This window comes from Epinephelus moara, chromosome 18 (assembly GCF_006386435.1).
Source record: "Epinephelus moara isolate mb chromosome 18, YSFRI_EMoa_1.0, whole genome shotgun sequence".
Lineage (NCBI taxonomy): Eukaryota > Metazoa > Chordata > Actinopteri > Perciformes > Serranidae > Epinephelus > Epinephelus moara.
Window position 1 is genome coordinate 31106597 of NC_065523.1, and position 12803 is coordinate 31119399.

Genomic DNA, 12803 nt, shown 5'->3' on the forward strand with positions numbered 1-12803 from the left:
CCATTACACATTGAAAAGGAATTATAGCTGCACTTTGAGATTCAAATTTAAGTAAAAAGTGTGACATCTAACCCCGTTCTCCCCTACTGTTGGTGCCATTTCACTACATATCAGTTTCCAAACTCCACTGACGTCCTATTGGCACATAAAGCTTCAAAAAGCAGCTGTAATGTGACAAACAATGGAAAGACTAAATTATAGTATTTCTATGGACTGTATGCTTTTTTGTGGGCTAGAAAAATGTGACCTTCAGACTGAGACTCGCTTGTTTAAAGTTGTGTCAGAACACCGTCTTTATTTCTGAGTTTTGCATTTCAACATTCAGACGAGGCGTCAGTATCATACAGCATGTGTATTTATTGATCTATTCATGTGAAATTATACATTGGAACCACGTTGTTGGGCTGGAAGAAACAAAAAAAAAATCAAAACTGTGAGATAACCTTTTTTAATGTTTTATCTCCAAACTCCCAAAACACGTTCATTTAAATACAGTTAAACACGAGACACGGCAGCTGACGTCAACGATGCCGCAAGAGACAGAAGAGCTGACGGGGAGGAAGTGGGAAATGTACTTCCTGTGGGGTCACGCAGGGGTCAACCTCTGGAAGAAATAAAGAATGCTGATGAGCATCAGACGTAACAATAAAAGGCACCTGTGTGACGTCAGAGAGGAAGGAAACAAAGACTCACCTCTGTGGTGAACTAAAGAGCAGATTATTCATACACGTCCTTCTTGTCTGCGATGTACTGTACAATGTCCTCAGGACTCATCAACTTCTCTGCTTCTGCGTCAGGGATCTCAAAGCCTGCAGGAAAAACAACACAAAAACTCAGGCTCACGTTTTCTGTTAAAGGATGCACTTGAATGCATCACTGAGACCACTGATCTAGGTCATTAACGCTACATTCTTTCAGCATTGTGTGTGCTATTTTGCCCTGTGCATGTCCTTGCTTATTTCTTCATGAACTTTCTGTTGCTGTTGCTACACAGGACGCAGCACTGAAGGACCGTCCTCAAAGCTGCACTCCTGTTGGCGAACGGTCAGCTCAACATCTGCCCAGTTAACATGAGCAGACGCAGCAGCAGCAGCAGCAGCAGCAGCAGCTGTCCCAACAAACTTTGCCGACACCAACACGGCTAGGCTTTGTCATTAAACCTGTTAGGTGACATTAGCTGTGTGATGCTGTGTGCAATATCCTGTGCACCCCTGACAGACTAGCAGCTGCATGCACGGCATACTGACTCACCAAACTCATCCTCCATGGCCATGATGATCTCCACCTGGTCCAAACTGTCCAGACCGAGGTCTTTCATGAAGTGGGAGGATGTCTGCAGCTGTGGAGCAACAAAGTCACACAGACATTAAAAATGTAATTTATTTACGATCGCTTCAGCTTCATTTCATTCATCGACAGATGAAAGAATATTCAGCCCATTCACATCGAGGTCTGATGAGAAATCATAGATATTCCGAACAAAATACTGACCAGCATTTATAAATCATGATCACATATTTTTTTTTAGTCGGATTAGGTCCAAGCTTTTCACATACGCCAAAGAATAATGTCTTGTTTACATGATCCCATGAAGGGTTTACATCAAGTCTGGGATGTGGGCTGTGCTCATGTTAACATGGTGTCTGACAAAACTCTGGCTGAACTAAGTCTGTAGCAGAACATCATAGGAATAATACGTGATTCTGACACTTGTTTTTCAGGTTGTCTCCAATTTTCAAAAGACTAGACTGCAAATAAATTAAAGGATTATTTCAATTTAAAGATGGATAGATTTTCTTCACATTTGGAATCCGTCAGTGAGCAGAGTGCACGCCTGACAGTTTCTGAGCTCTCACCTTCTCTGGGTTGATCTTGTCGTAGAGCTTCAGAACATACATGACACGGTCTTTGATGGTTTCTAGGGTGAGGGGGGGCAGGTCACCATACTGTCGGCACAACACGCCCACTGAGGGGATCTGAGGAGGAAGAGGAGGGGGGTCAGGAGGTGAAGCAAGGTCATGGAGATGCACAGAGGGCACAGACGTGGTGACCAGAGAGAGATAACTCCTGTAGTAGCCTAGCTTGAAGCCATTCATGCTCACTTCCTGTGTGTGGGTCAAAATATTGGCAGTCGAGCATAGAACTAGCTTTTTTAGCTCTTGGTGCATTACGAAACCAACTTCAACATGTATCTGGTTTTACTGCCAAATATATTTGTGCTGGTCTTGACCACTCACATTATCAGGTGATGTTTTTTTAACTGCACAAAACAAGAGATCCAGTGGAGGTGCTTTTAGTTACTTTGGTCTTGCTTTGTCCTACAATGACCTGAGATCAGTCACAACTGTCACTATTTTTTGAAGCTTATAATTAGCTCCTGTGTGTTGTCTTGCCTCCCTTTATAACTATTTTAACGTGACTTTAGGTCAGGGGTAGGCAACCTGAGGCTCCGGACATGCAAGCAGCAATTTCACCTCTCTCCAGTGGCTCGCTGTCGCTTTGTCAAAAAATATAAGGAAATTAATATCAACGTTTTTTTATAAATAACATTTTAATTTTCAAATTCTGCAGCCTGGCACCTTCTCCTATAAATTTTGCTGCACCTAAACAGCGGTGACTTGTCTTCAGTCCGTCTAGCGAGGCTAGCTACGGCAGCTACAGTTTCCAGCAGGGATACAGGAAGTGGATTTTTTGCCAATATCTTGCTGATATATAACTACTTCAAGTCTCTTCTGTAGTGGAATTACCATCATATTATGCACGCATACCCTTATCGTGATGGCCCACCAGCAGATGGAGACATGACATACAATTTTCAACATATTTAATATTCATTCATCGTGCAAAATAGGAAAAAGCATGTTGGCATGTAGGTCATTTTAATGCCAATAGCGGCCCACACCGATGACGTGCCGATATTATCATGCATCCCTAGTTTCCTAATCAATTAAAAGAGCATTGCTGGAAAATAGAAAATTTGCATTTTTGGGCTCTGTTGTCTTCCTCCCTGTTCTCTCTCCAGGTGCTAACAACCTGATTACTTCCCACCTTGTGCATCAGTTTGCTGATTGGTTACCTCATCCTTTCAGCCTACCTGTCCTCAATAAAAGGAGCACGCCTACAGAGTTAAAGCCTCTCCTTTCTGATCGTCTGCACTGAGGCTGACTGGGCTGCTGCTGCTCTTTTTTGATTAAGGTATGTGGCGGGAGGCTGAGGACAACAGGTGAGTGGGTACCCTGTACATTTCCCTCACATAGTTATTTCGTGTCTAGAAACACTAAGTTTATTGGTTGTTGTCATCCTTGTATTTGTTTGGTGAAGCTCTTTTTTAAGGTTTTTCGTTTGTGTTTTGTTTAAGAGGTTAGTTGATGCCGGGTTTTGTTATATTGGTAACTTTTATGTGGCACCACCACTTTGTCCCTTCCTCCCCCACATTTGGACGACCTTGTGTTACACTTGTGGATAAATCACCTGTTAGTTTTTTACACTTCTACTCTGATTCCTTCAATTATTTGATTGTCCTGTTTTTGTCTTCGCTCTTCAAAAGAGGACATAACAGCATGGATAGATTTATTCACTTTCGCCACCAATAATGCAAAGTTTAAATACCAAATTATTAAAAATGGCTCACTAGGAGTGGCCACTTTGTGATGAAACATATCAGTAGATGTTCACTTAGACCTATTAGTAATAATAGGCTAATCAAGACTTGATAGGCTGTGTTACATTATAAGATTTAAATATGTTTTGCAGCTCCAGAGAGATTTTTCATTTATGTATTTAGACCAGAAATGGCTCTTTAGATGGTCAAGGTTGCTGACCCCTGCTTTAGGTAATGCATGCAACATGACATCATCCTCATTGTGAACAGCATGTCATTTAGGCATCACTGAAAAAGTTGGCATGCTGTGCACACTTAAAATACTGTACTTGCACTAACAACATTTACACAACACAAAAACACAATTCATCAAAACAAGCACTGTTTATGTGGCAAAGCATCATGAGCACTGTCTCAGCTAGACTTAGTTTTACAGTATCAGAAGGAGATTAGGTTTGAGTTGAATCATCCGCTCCAGATTACAGGTGAGAAAACACAAATGTGTCTCAATGGACTTTGCTAACTAGCTAGCTCGCTAAAAAGCAAAACATGGCCGTTGTGTAATCAAAAAATGTGACGTTACAAAACTCGGTGGACTTCTGTCACGTTATCGCACCGACAGAGTTACACTCATGGTAAAATACCTGCCTGCATGCCATCCTGAACTTTAAGCGGGCTAGGTTAGCCTGACATGTTTGAAAGGCGTCGGTAGGTCACAGGAGGGAACGCTAGGCCACGACTGTTCAATGTTACCGGAGACTCACCGGGCTCTGTCCGAGCCACCGCGTCCTCCGGCTGTCTGCGGCGAAGGAGAGCGGTCGGTGGACGGCTGCTGCCGGGGCGGCAGCGGCTCTGAGTGCCAGGTTACCCGAGGACAGCCTCAGCGAGGGCCGGGCGAGCGTGCGGACACACTGCTGCAGGACACGGGCCGCCATGACGGAGAGTAGTGACTGAGTTCCCAGCATGCACAGCGAAGAAGAAACGGGGTCAAGGGCTCTGTTGTACGCATGCGCATAACACAAGCTGCGCCTTATTTTGTATTTTTTTTAATTTTATTTCTGATGTCTACAATGTCATATACGAAACAGACCATTAAAAATATATAGTTATAAAAAATACTTTGAGAAAATGTAGAATACAAAGGTGACGAAAGCGAGGATTCGGATCAGGCAAGACCAATCAATCACAGAATCATATTACGGATTAGTTGATTGATAATTACCTAGCCAGCTGACCTGGATTAGCAGGATAATTCAAAAATTCATATAAATTTACAACTTTTATACGATACAACTCAACTATAACAAATACGAATGGACTGTTTCACTTGTTTGTCTTAACGCAATCCATCGATGATCTGGCGCTCAACTCATATTGTCTGACAAGCCATTCATTTAGTTGGCAGAAGAAGACGCTGAGCTCTGACAGCAGAGCACAACAGATTGTCATTACTGAATTATCCCCAGTGTTTAAAATATTTTATGATATCTGTCATATTTATTCCTAACCATGGAGTTATCTGAAATACTGTACAACAAAGCGGAGTACATTGAAACGGTAAGGTGTTTGATTTTTAGCCGTTGTTAGCAAGCTAGTCGCTAGCTATTTGGCTAGCTGAAGCTAACGGGGCGTTGGGCGTTTGGTCACTGAAATCATTGTTTGTGCTCAGTTTTGATCGAAAATAAGGACAGAAACACACTTTAATGCAAATATTAATGCTGTATGTTGTATTTCAGGCTTCTGGCAACAAAGTGAGCAGACAGTCAGTGCTGTGTGGGAGTCAAAACATTGTACTCAATGGCAAAGTAAGGAAAAAAACATACAGTTGCCTGCAGTTATGTTGTTATAAAAATACTCTTTTGGGCTGTGATTTAGCTTACAGTGTGTGTGTGTGTGTGTGTGTGTGTGTGTGTGTGTGTGTGTGTGTGTGTGTGTGTGTGCTTTGTTAATGTATTTATCTATTTTTATTGTATCATGTTGAAGCCACACAGTTATCTTCAAAGAGGACAAGACAGAATTATACAAATGGGTTATCGCAACAAGCAGCAAAGACATATTAATATATGTAAAGCATGTCAAATTTCTACCTGTTTTCATTGCTTTTTTGTTCCTCCATCCATGTAATGTTTCAACATAGTGTGTGATTTCTATTTTGATTTATCTATGTTAATTTGTGTGGCATCTTTTTAGTCCATTTGTACAGGTGAATGTGATATATAAAACAGAGCTGTTCAGTCTTTTAGAAGTGTGTGTTGTGTCCTTCAGACTATTGTCATGAATGACTGCATCATCAGAGGAGACCTGGCTAATGTCAGGGTGGGCAGACACTGTGTGGTGAAAAGCCGGAGCGTCATACGACCACCTTTCAAAAAGTTCAGCAAAGGGTAAAGAATTTTTCTCTTATGCCAAATTGTTGTAGATTGATTTGTAGAATGATCAGTATTGTCCAATTGAGTATTGTCTTTGTGTCAGGAAATTACAGGCAGAATTACATTTTATTTTATCTCCCTAATTTCTGGTTGCTTCATGCATTTAAACAAACACGTAAACTTCATCTCTCCCTTCAGAGTGGCGTTCTTCCCGCTGCACATCGGAGACCACGTCTTCATTGAGGAGGACTGTGTGGTCAACGCAGCACAGATTGGCTCCTACGTCCACATTGGCAAGAACTGTGTCATAGTAAGTGGAATAAAAGAACACACACACACACACACACACACACATACACATACACATATATATATATTTACAAGCAGAAAAGGGAGACATGACAGAGACAAAGCTCTGCCTCAGAAGGAGAGAGGACATGAACAGGAGCAGTGTGTCTTCTTGCCTCTGGTGAAACAGTCACATGGTGGTCATGTTCAGATTAACTGAGAGCAGCAGCAAACTGCAGGCAGGCTGCTTTGAGTGGGCACAGACCTGAGATGGGATATGAAAGGGACACTTTTAAACATATTTTTTAATTTTATTGCAGTGAAGCAGTCTTGCCACAGCTTGAATTTAATTGCCATTGTCTTGCAAGATTCCACAACTGAAAAGGCTGAATTCGAAATTGTTATATATGCAGAGAAGTCTGTTAAGTGTGCATAAATATACAGTTTGTCTTGATTGTGGTTTCTAAAAACGATGATTATTTTCAATATAAAACAATATGTTGACTTTTCTTCATTTTACACTGTAACTGTGCCCATGAGATGTTACCACAGCCCAAACACTCAACCCTGAAACGACAGGTACTTGACTGTGCAGGACATGATGGTAAACAACTGATCATGAAGACAGCTAATAAAAAATCAGGAATAACTTACAAAGGTGGACATGCAGGGTAGACTTTATTGCATTTCCTGATGTTTTGGCAACATGGTGCATTTTTAACCCTTTGAAACCTGGAGCGACTTGACTTTTCTTGCGCTGCTTTCAGATACCTTTCGCAAGTATTCAAACCTTTGGTGCTCTAGATCCCTATATTGTTCTGAACAGCCACCCTCCATTATTAACCAGGGTGTAATAATCAGAATAAATCAAACACTTGCAGTAAGTTAAAGCATGTGACTCAGTAGTGGATGTTTGTTAACTTGTGCTGTGTACTGTGTGCAGGGTCGTCGCTGTGTGCTGAAGGACTGCTGCAAGATCTTAGACAACACCGTGCTCCCTCCTGAGACTGTAGTGCCGCCTTTTACCGTCTTCTCTGGATGTCCAGGTCAGCAGCAGCACACAAACACACACCTGAGTAGGGCTGGGTTCAAAACTACAATACTTTATGGCACAGGTCGAATTGCTTTAGTACTGGGGAGTGTTGAAAAATTCCTTTTTGTTTGGCACCAAGTTGAGATACATCAGCATCAGTGAGCCAATAAACATGCAGTATGTTGTACAAACATCTAATAAAGCTGGTGTTGGCTTCCTTTCGTTACGTGTCGTAGAGGCACAAAGAAAAAAATGCTGTTACACCCAGAGACAGGCTCACCTCTGTGTGTGTTGTATTTTGAAAAGCTTGACTACCGTGTGCATCGAATACTGTAGGTGCACACAAAGTCTAAGAGGAGATCAGAAGTCTGGCTCCATTTTATCAGGCTTGATGCCAATAGTGCACGATGCGTTATACACAAAAAGGACATTGTTGGCAAGACTGGCAACATTGCAAACTTGATGAAACACTTGAACGTGCATGGAATTATTAAGAGCGTGAAGTTGCTCCACGTTCGACTGGAAGAAGAAGAACAGACCGCAGCCATGTTCCTCTCAGCATCAAGTCCACCTCACGTTGCGGAGCCTCCTTCGAAATCTCCACCACTGGATTTACTTTGATCTGAGGTGAATGAGGACGGCACTATGATGGCTGGGATTTTAGCAGGTAATGTTTGGGGAAACACAAAAGTTCGGCCAACATGGACATGGAAAGGTAATGTTACTGTAATAGCAGTGACTTAAACTGGGACCTGTGTTACGTTAGATATTTTTATTTATTGATATTATGTTAACTGAAAATAGATAAATAGGTTTCTTTTTTTTGTTGTAAAACTGCTTTGATTGTGTAGAAATGCCAAGATACCCAAACAAAACTACTGTACCATTGTACCACAAGGCAGAGTGTCCATATAATGTTTTTTTCTGGCAGATTTTAGACAGGAAGTACTCAGAGCGGTCACACAAAAGTCTGAGCACTCTGGAAAAAGATGCTGGATGCAGTGTTGTTTCTGTAAGTGACAGTATATGGTCGCATACACTCTCACCTCATTGGGGATGACTGATAAAAGACGCTGGCGCTCAGAAAAAAAAAAAAAAAACACCACATGGACACTAAGCCTGATGTGTTACTTCATTTTCTTTTTGTTAGAATAGAATTTATTGTAAAAAGCTGTCATCAAGTCAAGGTATCGGTACTGGTATCGAAACATTTTTAACAATACCCAGCCCCACAGCTGACTCCTACACTTTCTGTTTATCTATCACGTCCTGACTCTTGTTCTTCTGTGTCTCTCTCAGGTCTATTTTCAGGAGAGCTCCCAGAGTGCACGCAGGATCTTATGATTGATGTCACCAAGAGTTACTACCAGAAGTTCCTGCCTCTCAGCCAGATCTGAATCCTGCCCCAAAACCATCAGCAGGATCCACACCCTCTCCAGGTCACGGCCAGGGTCTCTCATCAGAAATGGACTCTGAGAGCTCACCTTTTATCCTTCACCTCCCACAGGCCCTGAGTTTCTCTGCCCAAGAACAAACATCTGGTCCTATTAATGAAATGATTCTAGTTTTTGAGTAGAAGAAAAGCACATGATGATACAATCTGATAAAGCTGCAGAAGGTAGTTTAGTGTTTGCAGCTCCAAATTGCAGTGAAAGTCTTTATTAAACTGTACACAGCATGCTCATATTTACCATCCCAGCTGGTCTGAGACGTCCTCAAGGGGCACGGATCAAAACCCTACAGGCACTCAGTTTTAGTTTGGTTTGATTTGTATGTTCGTGTAGTCCGATATTTAATCCTGGTCTGTGGAGAAACTCGAGAACTTCTGTGGCTCAATTCCAATCTTTGCTCTCTGACAGCAGCTGTGGGTGAAGATGAGGAGGTGGAGGAGCTCTGACAGGAAGGAGGTGAAGGGTGGAGCTTGTAATATATTATACGACCCCCATGGACCAAAACAATAGCAACAACAACAGTTGTGTTTGAGGATGTTGGCTGTACGTGTGCTTTACTCATGACCACAATTCATTTGGGAAACAGAGTTCACTCATATCCGGAGAGATATTCTGCTTTTGTCTCTGTCATTTGATGTTTTTTTTCTAGTGTTGAAGGACTTGTTTGCTTTTCTGTCACTGGCGCCTGTAATTTGTCATGACACTTATTTAATACTGATTTTTATTATTTCATTATGTTCAAATGATCAGCTGTTAATTTGACTGTGTACATGTGTGCAGGAAGCCCCCTGTGCTTTGCCTTTATCATCTTCTGTGAGCAGCCAACAGCCAGAGCCAACGTCTGAAATAGTGACGCAGTTAAATAAATATAAATGCTTGAAAATCTGACACATGTGGACTCTGCTCTGTCTCTGTCCTGTCTTAACCCTCTACTTTTTCCTCCAGTAACTGCTTAAGTTTGTTTGTGACTCCATGATATCAGCTCCAGAGCATTCATCTTGGATTAAACTGTTATTTTAACAGATACAAAGACACCTGCCATTTCTCATGGACTTTATGTAACGTGCCTCGTGGGGCAGTGTTTGATTGTAATGTGCAGGCGCTCATCTCTGTTGCTGCTTTCATGCTATTCTGCTGATCCTCAGTTGGTGGTAGTAATGTGCAAAGATGCATTTCAATATGCCAACAAAGGCAGGGAAATAATAGAGTGCTAGCAAGTAAACATGGGGTGTGTTCCAAATCGCATACTTTTTACTTTTAGTAGGTGCTGCAGCTGCTCTTAAAAAGTACGTCCTGCTGCATGCCAATATGCTACTCTCTCATGATGATACACCCTGAACTTTGACCCTCTTGCTTTTATATCCGTTACTGTTATATGCCTTACCAAGTTCGCCAGAGATGCAGATCCACCCGGAGAGCTCTGCTGTTGTTACTTTGCGATGTATGTAGTCAAACTGTAAAGTTATAACTGCACAGATTATAGATTCTAACATTTTATATATGTGACAGTGAAATTGCATCTGCATGTCCTTTTGTTTGTAATATTTATGATTATTTTGCTCACTTAATCAGTATTCCTCTTATTACTATTCAACTGGTCATCAGTTACTTGAGGACAATGTCATCTGTCACTGTGACTTCTGACAGCTGTCAATCAGCTGACAATGTGCTGTCATCTGGCTGCAGCTCAGCTGATGCGACGGATCGTCCGCTGCGCAGAGGATTGTGGGTCAGAATAGCCAGAAAAGCATGCTGGCTTACATACTGCACAATCAGCTGGATGTAGTAGAACATCCCGGTATTTTTGGCATACTGCAAACTGACATACTATGTATTGGGACATACTAAATCTTTTCCTGGCATAGCTACTGTATAGTCATAGTAGTAGTGGTAGTAATGGGGACTGGAACACATGGATGTAATTAATGCAGTATTAACATTAAAAGAATTGACTTTGCAGATGTTCATGGTGAAATAAATGTGTTCAGCAATCCTCAGGGATACACACAGTGTGTTTTGGTGAGAAAAACTGTGCAAAGAAAATTAAACGGCTACTTTAAGCTAGTAGCACCTTTAAAGCTACAGTTGGGAACTTGATTAAAATAACGTTGTCATATTTGTTGAAACTGTCACTATGACAATGTTCTGAAAGAAGTACATGAGACAGACCGTCCTCCTCTTCCTACTGTGTCTAATGGGACTTGCTTGAGTCTACAGCGGCGCACCAAAAACAACCGATCCAAGCAAAGGAGTCTCTAAGGCAGCTGCCAGTCACTGTACACTGCGATCAAACTGTCAAACTAAGGAGCACTGATCAAATAAAAGCCATTGCATTGTGTATTTCTCGCCTGGGATGTTTTTAGAAATATATTTTACTGTACTGTTTAGCTGTTAAATGAGAGAGTTTGTGGGCGATGCTTGGTTTTGGCTCGACTGTTTCCAACATGGCTGCCAGGTCATAAATCTTCTCATTTTACAGATAAACTAGTGGCGCGAGGACGTTATGACGGGCCCTAGTGCATGCTATCATGCATGTATTGTCTTGACACAAATACAGATTTGACATTGGACAACATCACCCAGCAATCTGAATCACTTTCAAGGGCTCGTTCTCTCTATGGGCCCCCCCACCCCACGGGCCCCAGTGCAACCGCACTGCACTGTTTATATTTAAGCCCCTGAACAGTACACTAAAATATGTTAAGGAAAATATCGGAGGTGAGAAATAGGAATGCAGTAACAGAATCTTGATTCATATTTGATCAGCACTTTCTAGTTTGACAGTTTGACCAAAGTTCATGAGCAGTGATTGACATGATTCATGGTTGCGTCAGAGATCCCTTGTCTGTGATTCATTGCTTTCTTTCACTTTCATCAGAAATGCTACAAGGTACTAGAGTAGACAGAGGAGTTTGATTTAGTGCTGTGAGAATGCAGTGAGTTTTAGGAAATGTGACAAAAAGATATTTAAAAAAAATAAAATAAAATAATAACCAGCTGCAGCTTTAAAGGTGCCGTGTAAAGTTTTCGTGGAAACAACAGTTAACCTTTTTTTTTTCACCAAAACTTTACGTGTGTATCGTTGAGGTGTGACAAACCTGTTGAGTTAATTTCCTTCCACTTAAAACGTTTGCAAAGTTTAAACCAATGGCTCTCGAATGGTGTGCCGTGATCCAAATCCAGGTGTGCCGTGGGATTTTGTGATAAACACACATTATTATTGCAATATTCAACGAGGCCTATACAAAAAGTTATAAATTAATTTTTAACCGACTGTATCAGTCTGTTGTGCACAGCCTTTTACTAATAAAGCGGCAAACTCTACTTACAAAATGTAATTAACTTTAATTTAAAAAACCTCCACAGGGAACCTGTTTGTCCCTGTTCATGTGGGGGAATTTTAAGTGTGCGACACATCACTTCCCATTTAAACAGAGGTGCTATTGTTGCTTTAATGTAAATTTAAAATGTTTGAAATGAATTCTTGAATCATTATGTCAACTGTTATTTGATTTCAGTAAATAAGAACAAACATTTATGTCGTGATGAGAGTGTTAACACATGTTATAGTAGCTATTGTGCACAGATATAAATACAGGTGTGCCCTGAGATTTAGGCTCGCCCTTTAGTAAGCCTAGGGCACAAAAAGTTTAAAAGCCACTGGTTTAAATGCTGCATCATTACTATCCATGTTTATTAGTCAGCAGTTTTCTTACTGTCTGCCTTTGAAGGCACATCACTCCCACCTGTTGTAGAGTGGAATAGTGTGAAACCACTAGCTGGACTGTTTGAGTCACCTGTGTGAGAAACAAATTGGAAACCCACTCATATCAAAAACAAAAAACAGCTTCACAGTGCTGCCAGAGGTCAGAAATTGCAGAAGGAACCTTTAAGATGGTAGAAAGCCTCAGAGATGGGATGGAGTAGACAAATTTAGGACAGCAGTTTTCATCAGAATGTGGACATTGAAAATAAAACACTACAGTATCAGAACTGGCTGACACAGGGGTGTCAAACTCATTTTAGTTTATGGGCCACATACAGCCCAGTTTGATCTCAGA

At 41.3% G+C, this 12803-nt stretch overlaps 2 protein-coding genes across 2 annotated transcripts; one reads left to right on the forward strand and one right to left on the reverse strand.

The window, feature by feature from the left end:
- Nucleotides 1–337: 337 nt before the first annotated feature.
- ndufab1b (NADH:ubiquinone oxidoreductase subunit AB1b) lies at nt 338–4573 on the reverse strand. Its single transcript, XM_050070037.1, has 5 exons — nt 4366–4573; nt 1857–1976; nt 1252–1339; nt 694–809; nt 338–604 (listed from the first exon to the last, which is right to left on the reverse strand). The coding sequence occupies exons 1-4, from the start codon at nt 4564–4566 to the stop codon at nt 718–720; spliced, it is 501 nt and encodes a 166-aa protein (XP_049925994.1). The 5' UTR covers nt 4567–4573; the 3' UTR covers nt 338–604; nt 694–717.
- A 411-nt stretch (nt 4574–4984) lies between these two features.
- Nucleotides 4985–9630, forward strand: dctn5 (dynactin 5). Its single transcript, XM_050069803.1, has 6 exons — nt 4985–5158; nt 5338–5406; nt 5867–5985; nt 6169–6280; nt 7202–7304; nt 8591–9630. Exons 1-6 carry the CDS (start codon nt 5111–5113, stop codon nt 8686–8688), a joined length of 549 nt encoding a protein of 182 aa, XP_049925760.1. The 5' UTR covers nt 4985–5110; the 3' UTR covers nt 8689–9630.
- Nucleotides 9631–12803: the final 3173 nt, after the last annotated feature.